The 17,581-nt window shown below is 43.0% G+C and overlaps 3 protein-coding genes across 4 annotated transcripts; 1 reads left to right on the top strand and 2 right to left on the bottom strand.

Moving 5' to 3' along the window:
• The first annotated feature begins 268 nt into the window (after window positions 1–268).
• On the top strand, window positions 269–4,587 carry LOC125009100 (ras-related protein Rab-11B). Its single transcript, XM_047586720.1, has 5 exons — window positions 269–435; window positions 1,708–1,903; window positions 2,209–2,402; window positions 2,774–2,854; window positions 3,865–4,587. Exons 1-5 carry the CDS (start codon window positions 396–398, stop codon window positions 4,008–4,010), a joined length of 657 nt encoding a protein of 218 aa, XP_047442676.1. The 5' UTR covers window positions 269–395; the 3' UTR covers window positions 4,011–4,587.
• Window positions 4,588–5,426: 839 nt separating this feature from the next.
• marchf2 (membrane-associated ring finger (C3HC4) 2) lies at window positions 5,427–13,143 on the bottom strand. Of its 2 annotated transcripts, none has more exons than XM_047586718.1 (5): window positions 12,754–13,143; window positions 9,584–9,859; window positions 9,065–9,269; window positions 8,687–8,896; window positions 5,427–8,604 (listed from the first exon to the last, which is right to left on the bottom strand). In XM_047586718.1, exons 2-5 carry the CDS (start codon window positions 9,778–9,780, stop codon window positions 8,446–8,448), a joined length of 771 nt encoding a protein of 256 aa, XP_047442674.1. In that variant the 5' UTR covers window positions 9,781–9,859; window positions 12,754–13,143; the 3' UTR covers window positions 5,427–8,445. The 2 variants fall into 2 exon arrangements, with proteins under 2 accessions (XP_047442674.1, XP_047442675.1); XM_047586719.1 differs by having other exon boundaries at window positions 9,074–9,269; window positions 12,754–13,140.
• An 821-nt stretch (window positions 13,144–13,964) lies between these two features.
• On the bottom strand, window positions 13,965–17,517 carry LOC125009476 (ras-related protein Rab-11B-like). Its single transcript, XM_047587481.1, has 5 exons — window positions 17,382–17,517; window positions 16,283–16,478; window positions 15,796–15,989; window positions 15,576–15,656; window positions 13,965–15,481 (listed from the first exon to the last, which is right to left on the bottom strand). Exons 1-5 carry the CDS (start codon window positions 17,419–17,421, stop codon window positions 15,336–15,338), a joined length of 657 nt encoding a protein of 218 aa, XP_047443437.1. The 5' UTR covers window positions 17,422–17,517; the 3' UTR covers window positions 13,965–15,335.
• Window positions 17,518–17,581: the final 64 nt, after the last annotated feature.

Below are 17,581 nucleotides of genomic sequence, written 5' to 3'. Positions count from 1 at the left end.
ACTATTCTGTTGATTTAACTGGGTTTTTATTTTGGAGGGTGTGGCAAAAATTAATGAATTATGCTGTGTTTTTTGACAAACCCATTTCCGTCAGTGGGCTAGGCTAAATAAAATAACAGAAACACTAAACTTCACACTTTTATAGATGTAGCAATGCCAGGAATGTAATTATGCCGTTATAACTTTATGGACATGTGTGCAGGACAATGTTTGTGCATTTATGACACTATCGCAGCATCCAAGTCACGTGACCGCGCTGCGTTCATGGTCTCTCTTCCTACGCAATGTGCGCATTGTCCGCTGCTGTCATATCTTGGCGCACCACCCTGGTAGGGTAGGGCAGGGACACCTCTTCTGTCATCACTGCAATCTCTCAGAGGTGATTGTATCAAACAATGGGGAACAGAGACGACGAGTACGACTTCTTGTTCAAAGGTAAACCGAGCAGATCGTGTTTGCAGATAGCCTCGTTTGACGTTATTTATCAAATAAAAGCGGCTAGGTTAGCCTGCTAGCCGTGTCAACGTAAGATTTGGTATCAGCTGGTGGTGCTAACTGGAGCTAGCAGAAAGCCCTTTTAGCTAAGTTTTTATTGGTGGCGAGTTTTTACAGTCGCCGTGTCCAAGTAGCGTTGCATTTGGTGTTACTTTATGTTTGGCAACGCTTTATTTGTGTGGAGGTCTGCTGCTGTTTGTCCTGTTAGGTGTTTTTTTTACAGAAAGTAGGGCGGACGGTGAGTTAGTCCAGCAGGCTAGGAGCTAGCCGGGCGGATGGAGCGGGTAGTTTTGCAATAATTAATAAATCCTATTACCACAGAGGAAAAGTTGCCTTTATTTTTAACCGCACACAGCTTAGCTCTGCGCACCCAGCAGTGACCTGTTTTCTCCACACTGGTTCATGTTTAATGTAAAACTTGGCTGCGGTTAAAACCTGAGGCAGGAAAAGTCCAGGAGAGACAGGATTAGAGGAAACTTTTTTTGTTTTTTTAACACCTCAGGTACCTGCTCAATCTTTGTGTTTGGTAGCTCATGGTGCCTTTCCTTAACAACTGCAGGTCTGATCTGACTACAAGATTCATGAGTCACTGATCACATGATTTTCCCTTTTTTTTTTTTTTTTTTTTTTTTTTAACAACTAGGAGTTCAATTTCATGTCAACATGTTTCTGCCTATCCTGTTATTCATTGTTATTTATGTTGAAGCACTCCAAAACAACATGGCTGGCAAAGGTATTGTTACGGAGCTCGTCTATTTTTACTGCAACAAACCATCAGATGGATCCATCTCATGTCGTCACTGATAACCGCGAGAGAATCACATTTATCTCATAAAGATCTAGTGATGTACGGTGTGGAGATGAGCTCAGGTGTAGTGTGTCTGCTGAAAGCTGATTGGAGGATATTGATGACTCGCAGCAGGAACAGAGGCCTTGAGAGACTGTCGAGTCAGAGATCCCAGAGAGTCCTGCGTTGGCAGCTTCTTCCTGCCCCCCTCCCCACAGGACAGAGTCTGATACAGGATTTCTCTGTACTGATAAGAAGCAGCAAGTCAGCACTTTCACTTTAACTGGAAAAGGCCACGACTGCTGTGTGCTGAATTATATGAGTTTAAAATCATCAAGTTGATTATTTCAGTTAATGTGCACTGTCACCCTAAGCCTCAAATATCGCTGTTTTCACCATTTATCTATTTATTTATTTCGTCACAGTCGTGCTAATCGGAGACTCTGGAGTGGGGAAGAGTAACCTGCTGTCCCGTTTCACGAGAAATGAATTCAACCTGGAGAGCAAGAGCACCATCGGGGTGGAGTTTGCCACCCGCAGCATCCAGGTGGACGGCAAGACGATAAAGGCTCAGATCTGGGACACGGCAGGACAGGAGCGCTACAGAGCAATCACCTCAGCGTGAGTTTGGGTCGTTGTGTTGAGGAGTGAGGCTTATTTTTAAAAGGGAAATACTGACACACATTTAAGAATCAGAATACATTATTAATCCTTCATGTCCTGTTTAGTTGCTGGAGTCACTGTTCATTAATGAGTTATGAGATAAGCGTGCTCACTAAAAACAACACCTCCCAAAATACTTTGCAGCTATCATGCATGACGGGTTAAACACGGTTGAATAAATACCTTTTTTTAGCCTCACCACATTGCCACATTGCAGTATCTCTTGACTCATCCTTTTGTCTTGACGGCTTTATTTCCGTCAGGTATTACCGAGGTGCCGTCGGGGCTCTCCTAGTGTACGACATCGCCAAACACCTGACGTATGAGAATGTGGAGCGCTGGCTGAAGGAGCTGAGGGACCACGCTGACAACAACATAGTCATCATGCTGGTCGGAAACAAGAGCGACCTCCGCCACCTCAGGGCCGTGCCCACCGACGAGGCTCGAGCATTCGCAGGTAAATCGCGGCAGGACAACAGGCTGTATAATGTCCACTAAACAAAGCTGGAACAAGGGCAACCGTAAAAGACGTTTTGTCTTCATATTCACACCGCGATACTGGACTCACTGACCATTAATGAGCCACATTCGTTAGACACTGATTCCTCCAAACATGGATAAGTGTCTCGTCATTAGATACTTTAGTGAGTCACAACAACAACTCCCCACCAGCCTTTGAGAACTGAAGAAGATCCCTGGATGGATGAGACACCTTCAGCCTTGTTTCAGCTTTGTTTTTTGAGTTTACCCAGATGACTGAGGACCTTCACTGACAGTCTGAGCAATATCTAATGTTTAAAATGTTCCTTACTTCTGTTTCCACATCAGAAAAGAACACTCTCTCTTTTATTGAGACATCAGCGCTGGACTCCACAAATGTAGAAGAAGCTTTCAAGAACATTTTAACAGGTAAGTAGAGGAAAGCACAGTATAGTATATCATGTGCTCTCAGAACCTTCTGTAGACAATTTAGGCCTGTTCACACCCTTCATAAGTGGGAAGCTCAAAGTGCAGTTGTGAAAGCGCACAAGATGCTTTGAGATCCAATCGCTCAGATTGCATTGAGACATTTCAAACTTTTGTGCTTGTGACCGTGAACATTGAGCCGTCTGCTCAGCTGGAGTCCTGTTCATAGGCAGAGTTTTACCTCAGATACTTTCCTCTGCAACTCACATCCATAAGAAATTTAACTGAAAACAATTCAACTTTGTAGCGGTGAAGAAATACGAGACACCATCAACAAATGAAATCTAATAAAAGAAAAGTTTCAGTTTCATAGTGCAGCAGGATCCATTAAGTGTTTAAAAAAGGAGAGAGCGGTGTGACATAATGGTGCTGGCCTCCTGTATCAGACTACTTTTAACTGGAGAGTATCCCCAGCATGGAGGCGCTAACTTACTTCATCTACTGTTGTTATTTCAGGATCCTGTTACTAAAGTCTCATCCACACTCTCAAGTCAAAAGATTTCTCTGTCACGTCAAGTTATTTATTTTATTATGGAAACATGCAGTGACATTATTGTGTGTATGCAGGCACCCTAAATGATTTTTATTTGCTAACAGGACTGAGATATGATCAAAAGAGTTCACTCCAGGCACATGTGAAGCTGACGTAGTTAGAGACGTCCCATCATCATTACGTTAATTATATCACGTAATTTGGGTTTAAATAAACCCCCACTCTATGAGGAGTATTCCTCCTCACCCGAATTCCAGTATACGCTCATTTGTGCACTTTTTAATCATCAGAGAGTTTGGGTTGTCAGCTAAAGTTTAAAGAAGTTAATATATATACACATATAATTCACGACTTATCTGACCTTGAGTAGCACATCGTGACATTTCCGAGCCTTGTCAGCAGCTGAGCCGTTAAGGGGAGTGTTTATAACTTATCAAGTGTTTGTTTTTCCTCTCTGCAGAAATCTACCGCATTGTGTCACAGAAGCAGATAGCGGACAGGTCTGCGCACGACGAGTCTCCAGGCAACAACGTCGTAGACATAAGCGTCCCGCCGACCACCGACGGCCAGAAGGGCAACAAACTGCAGTGCTGCCAAAGCCTGTGACGCTCGACACCATGACACTCACTCCCCCCCCCACTCCACCTCGACATCACATCACATCACCTGTGCACTTTTACCTCCCTGCAACTCTGCTCACAGCCAACTCCCTCATCACTTAATCCTGTGTTGTTGTTTTTTTTTTTTTTTCTACCTTCGGTCATGTTTTATATATTACTCTTGAAGTCACTCGTGCTCTTCTCTTCTGCCATGAAAGCAACATTTCAGAAGGTTCCTGCGTCGCGGGGCCGAGGTAGTCGTCGCTGTCTTAATGAAGCCTGGGAAGTTGTTGTTGTTTGAACTTGACTGAAACGCTGTGACTTCCAGGGGAAGTTGTGAAATGCATTTCAACGGTTACCACTAGATGGTGCTGTGTATATAAACTACAGGCAGTTAACCAACAGCAAACCTGGTGAAGCAGTATTAAGCGTTTGACAGTGTGGGTCTTACTTCCCTCTTACACCGGTTGTCATGCCAAAAATGTCCTCATTATGTATTTATTGAAGAATATTTGGCTGAAGTTGTCATTGTTTTACTTTCAGGTTAAAAACTGTATAAATTTACAATAAAATTCTTGACTAAAGAAGTTTGTCGTGTCTTGTGTGTACATCACACTTTCACTCATCGTGGTTTGAAGAAAAGAACTGACTTTTGTTTGCTGAAGTGAATGGGAAGAACTGTAATTTACGATCAGAGGAGGATATTGTTCTTTTTACTCAGCGGCTGTAGTTTCAAATGTGATCTCAATTTATGGACATGACGCAGTTATAGAAGTAGATGAAAATTAGCCCCACTTTCACACTATTCAAATGACCCATGGCAGTATAACAAAAATGATGTATAAATGATAAATGTAACGTTAGACCTGGGATGAGGCTCTTTTAAATAAGACGACACAGCTACATTTTGTAGTGAATATGAATGACACTATTCAGTTCTACTTTTCAAATCTACTTTTACCCTTAAACTGATGGAAGGACTCATGATCTACAGTAGATTATGGGTCAGTACAGATCTTCAGCAGAGAGTATATTCTCCTATTGAAGTAACACTGAAATGTTTTTTCTTCCTTCGTGAAGAGCAGATGCTTCCTGAATACTAAAGCAGCATATGGAATATTTCTGAACTCGTGTTTTTCTAACTAAGCTGCTTATGCTGAATGACTGCGACTCTTCACAGATATTGTAGGAAAATCTTGACATTAGCAGTTTGTTTTTCACTGGGATTAGTGAGTTCACAGAGCCGTGGTCCAAAAACAGACTTAAAGCCATGAGAGATGATATATATAAACATGGAGTAATGTCTGACCAGGACTCAGGCAATGGGACCTTCCTAAAGGATACGCAGATCAAATATATTTCTTTTTTCAACACATGGAAGACACACACACGTACAAATGATCACTAACGAAGCCACACAAACTGACGTTCTCTCACAATTTATGTTTTATTTGCTTTGCAAATGATTCTTGGCTGATCTCAGGTACCAGTATGTCGTGGAGACATCCTTTGTTCTTTTCTCTCTTTTTTTTTTCCTCCCACAGCACGTCAGAAACATCGTAGTTTAAAAAAAATAAGTGAATACTGAAGAATTGCAACACAAATTACAAAGGATACATATTAACACACCCAGCCTCTTAAAAAAAAAAGACATTAATTAAAACATCACAAAAAGGTTATAACACAATAAAAAGTAGTTTCTACATGTTCAAAGAAAACAATGATTTAAAATCCCTTTCTGGATTTAGAGTTGTGGTACATAAAATGTTATATTATGATAAATGTGACAACTGCTTAAGGATCTTTTTAACGCCAAGATGAATCGGTAGGAAGTCACAAACGTTGCATACCTCGAATGCTTCTTGGTACAGACTCCCAACACAACAACATAAACTCATTTTTTTTTTTTTGCACCTCAGCTGACATCACATCAGGGGTCTCACAAAACACGTCCCGGGGTAAAGCCTCTTATCACCAACAGTAAACACACAGATGATCAAATGACTCATAAGCTTGTAAGGCAGACGAGCCCCGGGCGCATCGCAGTATCGCCGTATGTAATCCTTTGTTCCGACACAAACACAAACAAGTCAGGACTAACGTGGAACCACCAGGAAATAGATGAACTGTTGCTGTAAACACGAGACCGGGTCAGGGTAATAACTTCTGGTGCCACTGTTTGCTGGTAATGTCACACCGTCAGCAGTCAGAAACCAGATACAACCATATGGCCGGGGCAGATCTTCCTGCCAGCAGCTCCACTGAGACGCACCCGGGTCCTATGACTAATGTTTCACAACAGCCCCACTGTCCTCAGAACATTTAAATCATCAGAGTCCTTTCACAGGAAAATTAAAGTGCACAAGGAATAATGAATTTTGATTTGTAGTAGCAACCAATATAATGTGTTTATACGTATATAAAAAAAAAAAAAAACACATCTTCCTCTTTGCTGTAACATGCTGTTCAAGTCTGATTATGTTAAAGTAAATATGCGTTTTAAATTAAAAAAACATAAACCCAGAGCTTTGGCCTCTTCACACCACGAGTATTTACAACGAGTCGAAAGGGAATTAATGCAAAGCATAGTGGAAGAACAAACCATGGTCAAAGTGTGATTATCATTAATGAAGATGAATCAAAGTGTCAAGATGGGTCAAATGAAAAGGTGGTAACTTATCACTGAATTATAATTAAGTGGTAATTAACACATGTTTTAAGTGTTAAGACTGCATTGCTTTCAATGCCGCGTCATAGCCCGGATACATTTTAACGACACAGAATTGCACAGATATAAATGAAAGAAGATGATTAGCACAATAACACTGAGCTCCAAGCCTCACACCTGCCCCACCCAAAAATCAACATCTGTTTGCTCAGAGACGATATGTTTGAGTGCACGTTCCTCATCAGCCGTTTCTACATCAAAGCCTCGCTCAGCACTACATGTAATGTTGCATGTGTAAGCCCACCCCCCCCCCGTGGACAGCCTGCACTGTGCAGAAAAAGCAATTAACCGTCTCTCATTTGCTAACTTAAGTGGAACAAAGGCGTTCAAAACTGGACCAAGCTATGACCCCGAAATCTGGATACAAGGCAGACTGTGGTTTGTTTCCGCTCCTCAAAGCAGAGAAGATCAACTTTTACTAGTTGAGTAACAGTCACCACTAAAGTCTGGTTTAGAAGCTGCGCCAAACTACGCAGAACAAAGAGAAGTGTCCTAAATTACTCACACAGCCGGTCCCAGAGGCGTCTGATCAGTAACATCAACGTGTGGGTGGAAAATAACACCCGACGCTGAAAAATCCCTCACTGAGAAATATTACTTTTGTCAAAACAGAGAAACAGTTTAACCAAAACGTGAAAGATCACAGGAAGAATCTGAATCCCTGATTGTTGTCATTATGGAAAGGTCGACACAATGTGCAAACAAAAACCCAATAATTAAGTACTTCAACAGGCAATAGAGACGACGCTGTTATACGCTGCAGCGGCCACCAAACACTAGGTGTGGAAATGTTCCTCTAAAAGCCAGTCTGATGGAGTCCTCTGTCCATCGGTACAAATATAAAGACATACTTGTTAAGTGCTCACGATACAAGAGCCTCTAAGAGGACACGGCCGACGCCTTCTTCTGTAGGAATAGTAAACCTGTTCATACTTCAGTGGTTTAAAAACTGGTTTTAGGATACAATAACAGTAAAAAGATTATTAGCAGTGCTGCTTGCATGCATAACTGTCCGTGTCGGTAGAGGTCTCTTCATGTATGTCGATGTCCACAGTGTTTTATTGCACAATCTCTGGCTTTTGCTAATGTTATGCAACCATCTGTTCTCCGAACTGATGGGAAAGAAACTTACAGAGATCAGGCGCGTGTTGAAAATTTCATCTCAGACAAAACGTGAAGCTGAGCTTTGCATTTCTTTTCCGTTACAGATGAGTATGTGATCACGCAATTGCATGAAAGAGCTCCTCGTTCTCGAGGGGGGGGGGCAAGGTTGTGCAGAGGATGGAAGGCCTAAGACGGTTAAGTGCATGCCCACTGAAAACACGTATCATTGCGATGCACACACTATTGAATCTCGCAGGTTAACTCAGTCAGTCCCTTACTCTAGCGTCACTGCTTGATAGATACGTCACCGCATCCATGACGGCGAGACAGGAATCGTCCCTCTGTGCTGTTGCATCCTTCAGAGCCGTTGCATAAACTTGGTCACAAACGCCCAACATCACGACAGACTTGCTTCAGTCCTCCCGCAGGACAGATTTATAAAATGCGATGTCGAAAAATGTATACTGATGAGGCATAAGAAAAAATGAAAGAAAAAAGCAACAAAAAAAAAGAAGAAGTGCTTTTTTCAAAGTCTGTCCAGCGGGTGTAATCAGAGTATCGGTCCTCGCGCATGAACGACACCGTTATCACAGAGCGTCTCCAGTCGGCCTCATACTATACTCTCATTGGCAGACTTTTTCATCAGTTTAGTGGAGAGCAAGGAATGCTGGGAAGAGTTAGACTCCTTGGCTTCAGGAATGAGCAGACGGACTTTTTGGTTTGTTCTCCTCCACTCCGAGTACAGCTGACAATGGTAGCGGAATGACACCTGTGGAAAGGAGCAGGTCAGTGTCGGACTTCGATGTTTCTGGTGAGCGTCAGAGTGAAGCTGAATGCATATTTATATTTACCAAGGTCCAGAGGACGTAGATGGTGAAGAGGGCGATGGTGAGGGCTATGAGACCCACGGCCTGCAGCCAGCTCCCCAGGTGAAGATGGTCCTGAGCGCCTCTCAGGCACAGCCAGCCCGAAATAGCCGCCAGAGGCGTGATGAACAGGAAGCACACCATGTCACAGAACAGCGTCCTCTTCTCGTTACGGGGGCCGGGGTCCCGCAGCCACTGTGGAGAAAGACAGGACCCAACGATAAGCTCTTCAAGAACAGAGAAGACAGACTGCAGTAACACACCAGCAAGCAAGCAGAGAGATGTGAGGGAAGAAAGGACACACAGCAGCCCAGAAAAAGGACGAGGAGAGAGATTGGTGCAGACGAGGCAAAGGGCATTGACCTTTGTTACCTCTGTGAGAGGCCTCGGCCGGCGCTCGATGCTGAACTCCGTGTGGCAGAGCTCACAGTAGCTGGTGTTGGAAGACGACAGCCACTTCTCCAGGCAGCTCTTGTGCACCGTGCCCAGGGTCCCCGTGCAGTCACACGGGGACAGGAGGCTCTCGCTGTTGCCTCCTTCGTGGCAAATGCGGCAGATGGGACCATCACTGAGACAAAATAGACAAATTTCAGAGAAGAAAAGCAGCCAAATATACATGTGTTTGATGAGGCTCACTTCCCGTCAGGGGTACAACAGGTGAGGTTGAGTACAGGGATCCGAATCATGTGATCGCAGGCTCCACACACACCAATGTGTTGGGAAACCAAGCGGCAAATATAATAAGCTCAAAAGAAACACTTTTACAGTCAATATTGTTCCAGGCAACAAAGAGGCGGCGTGAGAACAAATTAAATTACATAAGGAAGCTCTGTGTTATCCAGTACCATATTTCATGTGTGCATGCGCGAGTGTGAGTCGTACCTCTGTGCGCTCATGGGTTTGAGGACAGAGGACAGCAACCGTCCGTCTATGGCTGTGACCTGGGTGACGTAGAGCGCCTGGCAGCCGTCACTTCCTGCCTCCTCCACGCTCTTCCACAGGCCCGTGCTGCTGGCGCAGTCGCACAGAGAGCCGGGCAGGTGGCAACACCCACCCGTCGTCATGGTTACAGCGTCCATGCAGATGGGAGTTGAGGGCGTAAAGGGGTTGGATGTGTGGGAGGACTGCGGGGAGCACCGAGTATTCCTGGGAATGTTTCTACAGAGGGACGCAGAGAAACAAGGAGATTTGACGCTGATTGTGAATATAAACTATTACGCACAAGGAATACATCACTCAGCCATTACATTACGGCCACCTGGGCATAGCCACCAGTCAAGTGAATAACACTGATCATGGCACCTGTCAGCAAGTGGGATATATTAGGCAGCAAGTGAACATTTTGTTCTCAAAGGTTAATGTTTGAATCGGGAACAATTTGAAGGATTTGAGCATCTTGGCGATGTGATTGCTAGACAACGTCTTCAAAACGGCAGCAATTGTGGGCTGTACTCTTGTGGTCAGTACCGATCAATAACCCAAGGAAGGAAACGCAGCGAACCAGCAACAGGGTCATGGGTGGTCAAGGTTCATTAATGCATGTGGTGAGCGAAGGCTGACCAGAGTGGAACGATCCAACAGACAAATACTGTAGATGAGACTGCCGACAAACGTCATGCTGGTTCTGACTGAAAGAACACACAGAGTTTGGTTTGTGTGGTGCTGCGTAGTCGCAGACCAGTCAGGGTCCCGGCTTGACCCCAATCCACGGCTGTAAGCTCCTACAATGGACACATGAGCATCAGAACCAGACCACAGAGAAATGCAATGAGATGGCCTGGTCTGATGAATCACATGCTCTGCTGTAACACACGGATCTCTGAGTGCCTATACGTCACGTAACCGGACGAACGTATGGCTCTAGGATGCAAGAAACACCCTCCTGCTGTTGCCAAGGGAAAATACTTGGCTTATAACAATGTTCAGGTGGTGGAACATTTAAAAGTAACATCATTTCCCAGGAGAACTTTACATCGTAATGATATCATCAGTGTTTTTTCACTTCACAGCTTGGTGGTTTTAATGTTATGGATGATTATATATATATATATACACTGAGTATAAAGTGTAAATCTTTACTATAATGAAGCTGTTAAAATTACAAGTGATCCTGGCTGCATCCATAACTTTCCATATTATTCTGTACGGCCATATTTTCATGAGCACCTTTACTTCTGGCATCACCACCAGACAACATCATATTACAGGAAATCCATCACAGGAAGTATCCAGGGGGTATTTACAGGCCATCATGGAGAGCTACAGCACATTACTCAAAATTACCACCTTGGCTTGTCGGTCGATTAGTTTAGCTCAGCATTGTCACAGTCGGCGTCATGTGAGAAAAAAAAACTAAAATTATCAGAAGACGTAGTAATTTATAAAAATGCCGTCCACTTGGAGGAGAGCCAGTTTCCTGGAGCCCGTTCTAAAAGCCAGAGTGATGTGCAGCAGACTGATAAACAGCTGCCTCCTCTCAGATAACCCCTCACTGGAGATAGGAGGAATTCACATGAACACGCTGCAGCCTGCAGCGCGTTGGTCTTCAGTTATCCCGGGTACTGACAGATGAATTACAAATGCATAGTGCTGAGAGACATGATTATATTTTGATGGAGTAATAGATTTATTATGAATAATGGCGTGAGAATGTAATGTGTGGGTACTGCATCTGTTCAGACCGAGTGTTATTCTGGTGATGGTGCTATTTCAACTTGACTTATTGCTGTCAACATAATCAAAGTTATGATCAAAGTTATTGTGTTAAACCAAGTGAACTATCCATTTCGTTTCCCAAGGTGTCGTGTCTGCGTTGTGAAACCATTTTTGTGCTCATGACAAATACACTCCATATGAAACTAATAATGAAAGTAACAAAAACTAGAGTAACACTGAACAAACAAAAAAACCTCAACTGTTGAAGTGAAACAAAAACAGAAAGAAAAACAAAATTAAAAAAAATGTATAGTAACTACACACATACATGTGTGTAACTCAACTCTGAACGCACTGATGTTAAACCAACCCTGTATATTACGGTAAACACCACACTTTTGTTTCTAAATGGGAGATTTAATAAAGAATGTTTTTGTGTTTATTTAATTACATCTCATATATACATGCATCAGCTCTGTAGAACCATTTTAAAATCCATTATGAAACTCTGGCGATCTGATAGAGAAGAACATTGATCTGATAGAGGAGAACATTGTGTCCTGTTTTTAAACAGAAAGATGATTCAACCTCAGGGAAACACTGGCATGAAGGCTATTTAATAGATTCTGATTATTTCTACATCACGTGCTCGTGTAATTTGGTTTGGTGAGTCCCAGGCAGCTCTGGCTCACCAGGATTTTCAAACATCTGGTGAAACCCAGATTCTACATCCTGAACATTAACTCCTTGACACAGGTCACACAGGTCAGGTGATCTCACCAGTGATCCCACCGCAACAGCGTTTACTCTCTGTGTTTTTATTTACTCACGCTGATCCAGTGTGGGGGCTCAATCCACTGACCCAGATAAACAAAGAGGTGGCCCCCAAACTAAGACCCCCCAGCTCAACCCATTCACTTATTGTCCTTTAACCCGGGGCCGGCCGTAAACACGGGGATTAAAATTCATTTCACATCTGGCCAGTTGAGAAACGCAAATAAATGGAAATTTTAAGGCAAACGTTTCGATTTAAAGCAATGACAAACTCTCGGAGGCAGCTATGAAATGTGTCGGAGCTGAGGTTACAGAGGCTGCGGACAGATGTTGGAGCTTTGATCCAGACTATTGTCTGAAACACAGACTAGTTTCACACCAGCATAATGATACTGTACGACCCCGCGGCGCCACAAATTAGCTGGGTATAGCTATGCAGCATATTTAAGACACAAGCACTGGCTGTCCGCGTTCTTCCTTTATTACTAATATGCTACGAAGGAACATTTCCCGTTTGATATCAAATTTCCAGTAAGTAAACGTGTTCCCGTCACAGCTGTGTTGTTCGCTGTCAGTGGACTGTCAACTGTCTTGTCTGGTGAAAGAGAAATGAAACTACTCACCCCGTGTCGTCGTCGTCTTCTTCTTCTTGTGGTGGTGTTTTAGGTGTTACCGTCCTAACACCCTCGTTTCATCTTCTACCTTCATGTTTATCTGCATACGCGAGGACGAGAAGAGCAGTGGTCTACTAGTGGAGGAGCTAATGCTACGGCTAGCTCAGCTCAGCTGGTCTGAGCCATGCGGGCCACGCTTCCGCTCTCCGCGGGCTTTAAATACTCCCCAGAGGCTCAACATGGTTCACACCATGATATTCGGTCAGTGATCAGGAGCTGTCAGTCTGTCTGTCTGTCTGTGTCTGTCTGTCTGCCTGTGTCTGTCTGTCTGTCTGCCTCCCCCCGCGGCCGCCAGCAAAACACAGTCCGGACCAACTAAAAATGTGATTGTGAAAAACAACAGCGTGCCAAAGGGAGGGGCCCTCACCACAGCCACATGCTCGATAGGGCAGAGGAAATAAAAAGAGACACGACTGTAAGATCTCTGGCAACCATTAAGAATCCGCTCCACAGTCAACACTCACCAACAGACATTTTCTACACAGCCTTTTACTCTGCAGACCTGTAAAGAAAGGGCGTCTTATAATTGGAAAGTGAATATCATTTTATATACGGATGTAGTGAAGAATACTTATTAAATTAACAATTGTCTTATTTGTCGTCATATTAGTTTAAAATAAATATCCTAAGACAGATTATAAATAGTTATCAATAAAATCACAGCATTTGTATCCACTATTTGTATTTTGTCCTAAAGAAACATATATATAACATGTATAGATTTATTAGATGCTGTAAAAAACAAAACAAACAAAAAATAAATAATACTTTTGTGTGATACATCACGTTTGCACATTTTCTGCGGTCTGTCAAAAGAGCCTGAACGCACTCATTACAAACACCTCCCCTGACACCACCACCACCAACCAGTTAAAAAACTTTCATTTATTCACAGCACCACAGCTCTTCTATTTATTACATACGGATTACAGCCCATGTTTGTGTTGAATAACAAATGCACTTGCCTGTGCTGATCTATGTATGAATGCACCATGCGCACACGTACAATATCCAAATGTTTAGTTACTTTCTTAGCATATGTATCTATGTAATTACCATTTTCTTCTGCAGCTTATTCTAATGCTGCCGTCTCAACTGTCTAAATGTACGGGTAAATCTTATGATTCGAGAACACTGAGTAATGTATCCAAAAAACAGGCTCTTGTGAATTAGTTTTATTTATGCTTCAGTACATTGTGTAAAGCAAAATTAGCAAATCATGTTTGCTCACTGTACATACATTTTTTAAAAGAAATGTCACAAGAAAACAATCGAATAAATCACACATGAAAGCATTTCTGCCAGCTGTTCCACCCAGCTGTATAAACAATTTGCATTTTTGATTTTCAGTTCCATTTTCTCTGTTAAAGTGGCTGGAGTGAAAGTGTTGCATGAAGAGTGTTTTTCATTGGGGTTCCATTTAAAACTTTCTCAGATTACACACATATTTCCATTTATCTCCTGCAACAGATACCGGAGGGGAAACTGTTGCCTGATACAGATGCTAAAATAGGGTGATTTGTTCCATTGAAATTATTGGACGTAAGTGCAAAAATGTTTTTCATTTTGAGACAGCTTGAGTTTGACCTGAGCTGACTGAAGGGAGGAGCTGAAGGCTGATTTCACAAATAATAAATCACGCATCACAATTTAAAACAATACTTCTCCTGTGGAGCGTTACACATTCCTTGAAAATAGCCTGGACTAATTTGTCAAATACAGCAATTTCCTGCAATCTTAACAGCCTGAAATGAGAAAACTGATTTTGATTGCATCTGTTTCCTTTGGTTTTTTTTATGCACTAAGATCAGCACACACTCACACACACAAACTCACACACAAACAGTCATTTGTTTCACACTTGCCCATATTAAGTCAGTCAGTCAGAGCCAGTCTGATCCCTGGCTCATGCTAATTTCATGCCAGAGTGGGCACAGGGCTCAGAGCAAAATTAAAAGTAAAGACGTATCCAGAAACTCCAGACAGAATACACATCAGCACTCCAAACCTACCTTCTTCTCGTCTCCTCTCCTCTATTGCAATGCACACTGAATCAGGTCGACCAGACATGAAGCTGGAATTTCACCGAGACAAATCAATTCTACATGCAGACTGAGAAAATGAGGCAAGAGGAAGAAACTTGGAGTATTGATACGCAGCCCCAATGATCCCTCACCACTCCCCACACATCAGGAATGGGTCAATAGGATCATCACGTACTTACTTATAGTTTACTATGCATCATTGTTTAAAAATTATAGTTTACTACAGCTTCGAGATTGACCTCCTGATAGCTCTACACTCCATCCCCTGGCTACCATGAGGTTGTGACGTATTTTAAGTTCTTCTCTAATCAGAGGAAGACAAACGGAGAAAAAACAAACCAACAGCAAACAGGAATGTCAAATACAAGAGTCTTGGTGTCAGAGACTTCTGAGCCCATGAGGGTGTAATGACAGCAGCACTGAAGGAAAGCAGAGGTGAAAAGAGGAAAGACTGACGGAGTCAAACAGGAAAAGAAAATCTGAGGGTCACAGGCTTTGGCAGCAAGGGAGCTTGTTGCCTCTCTGTCCGTCCATGGTCGGGGGGACACTTATGTCGACTACATTGTTGCCGGGAGAGTCCTCGTGTCCAGATCGGTCCGAAATTTGCTTCTGAGATACAATACGGTAGATTTCTGTGATAGAAAACATGAGTTAGTAAATTTTAACAGTGCATCACCGCAGATATTTACGCTAAGCGGTCCATCTTGTTGTTCATCCCCTTCTTACCTGTGAGAATGCTCTTGAAAGCTTCTTCTACATTAGTTGAATCCAAGGCTGACGTCTCAATAAACGAAAGAGTGTTCTTTTCTGAGTTCAAGAAGACAAGGACAAACGCGCTTTATGTCAATATATACAATATGTTAATACTTGGATTTAAAAACCATTTTACTTCATCAAATGAATGTTTAAAATGCTATTTCCCCAGTTGCATCACTTAACAATTTACCTGCGAATGCTCGAGCCTCGTCGGTGGGCACGGCCCTGAGGTGGCGGAGGTCGCTCTTGTTTCCGACCAGCATGATGACTATGTTGTTGTCAGCGTGGTCCCTCAGCTCCTTCAGCCAGCGCTCCACATTCTCATACGTCAGGTGTTTGGCGATGTCGTACACTAGGAGAGCCCCGACGGCACCTCGGTAATACCTGATGGAAATAAAGCCGTCAAGACAAAAGGATGAGTCAAGAAATACTGCAATGTGACAATACGGTGAGGCTAAAAGAAGGTATTTATTCCACCAAGTTTAACATGTTACGGAAGATAACTATGTTTTGTTATACTACATTATATAATGTAGTGTGTGGGAAGTGGTTAAATGTGTAAAGAAGGACCCTCAACATCCTAATGGGTTCGCAGAGAAACTTGACATACCTGTAACTGTGTCAATATTTCCCTTTAAAGACGGCCCTATGGCCTCAACACAACGACCCAAACTCACGCTGAGGTGATGGCTCTGTAGCGCTCCTGTCCTGCCGTGTCCCAAATCTGAGCCTTTATCGTCTTGCCGTCCACCTGGATGCTGCGGGTGGCAAACTCCACCCCGATGGTGCTCTTGCTCTCCAGGTTGAATTCATTTCTCGTGAAACGGGACAGCAGGTTACTCTTCCCCACTCCAGAGTCTCCGATTAGCACGACTGGAACAGAAGAACACACCGCATAAAAAATATATTATTTTAAATATTAAAATATCAAGATACAGGCTGTCTCTCAGTTCAGTTCAGTTCAGTTCAGTTCAAATGAACGGAGTCTAGCTAGATGGACATTTTTAAGTGTCTGTCCATCGTGGCAAGAGGTCATTTAAGACATCACTGGTAGATTTCAAGCAGGAAAAAAGTCCTTATTGTTTGAACTACCCGTAGTGCTGTAACAGCCAATGCAAGGTCCTAGTTCACAGATCGACAGTTCACAAATCTGGTCGACTTTATCATTTTATTGTACCTGTAGTACCGTCCCTGACTGTGTCGGTGTTTTATCCATCAAACCTTTGCATGTTGACGTTAGCAGCACAGAGAAACATGTCAGACAGTGGTTATGTTCGCTGCCAACAAGTTCTTGTTGTCAGTAGAAATGCACACTTTCTGGTCTTTAAACGAGTAAAAAACACAAAAAAGTTTCCGTCTTGTGCTACAGAGGGCAGCTATTCACGGTCTTAGAGATAAAAGTCAATCTGAACTCGTCTCGAGTTATTGTTTTTAAAGAGGGCAAGTAGCTACCGTGTTAGCACGCTAGCTACTTATGCAGTCGCTTATTTACCTAACCTTTGCCTGCTAATTAACATTAGTGGACTCGCACGGATAAAGTGTACACTATTGCGAGTACTAGTAATATTACGCTTGGTAACATTAGATTTGTAACAGAAAGCCATCAGAATTAACTCGGCAGGCAACATGTCATCGTCTGCTCCTCTGCCGCTAATGGAGCTAACTTTAGCATTAGTGCTGACTTAGTTGACTTCCTCCGTCACTACTGGTGCCCTCCAAGCCTTACAGGAAAAGGCCAAGCTACTGTCATTCACCCACATTCAAAAAAGAAACTACCTTTGAACAAATAGTCGTATTCATCATCCCTGGTTCCCATTTTAGGCGAATATTTTCTTTTGTACTTCAAGAACAACAACAAGCCTCTCTCCACCGGCAGCTAACCAGGAGACACCACCTTCAAGGAAGAGAAAAGGCACGTGAGAGTAGGAACTTCAATTTGGGCCAATCAGAAACGTAATCTAGTTGAATGACAAGTA

This window comes from Mugil cephalus, chromosome 6 (genome assembly GCF_022458985.1).
Source record: "Mugil cephalus isolate CIBA_MC_2020 chromosome 6, CIBA_Mcephalus_1.1, whole genome shotgun sequence".
In the NCBI taxonomy this organism is placed as follows: Eukaryota; Metazoa; Chordata; class Actinopteri; order Mugiliformes; family Mugilidae; genus Mugil; species Mugil cephalus.
The sequence above is the reverse complement of the archived record's forward strand: the minus strand, read 5'-3'. Positions and strand labels throughout refer to the sequence as shown.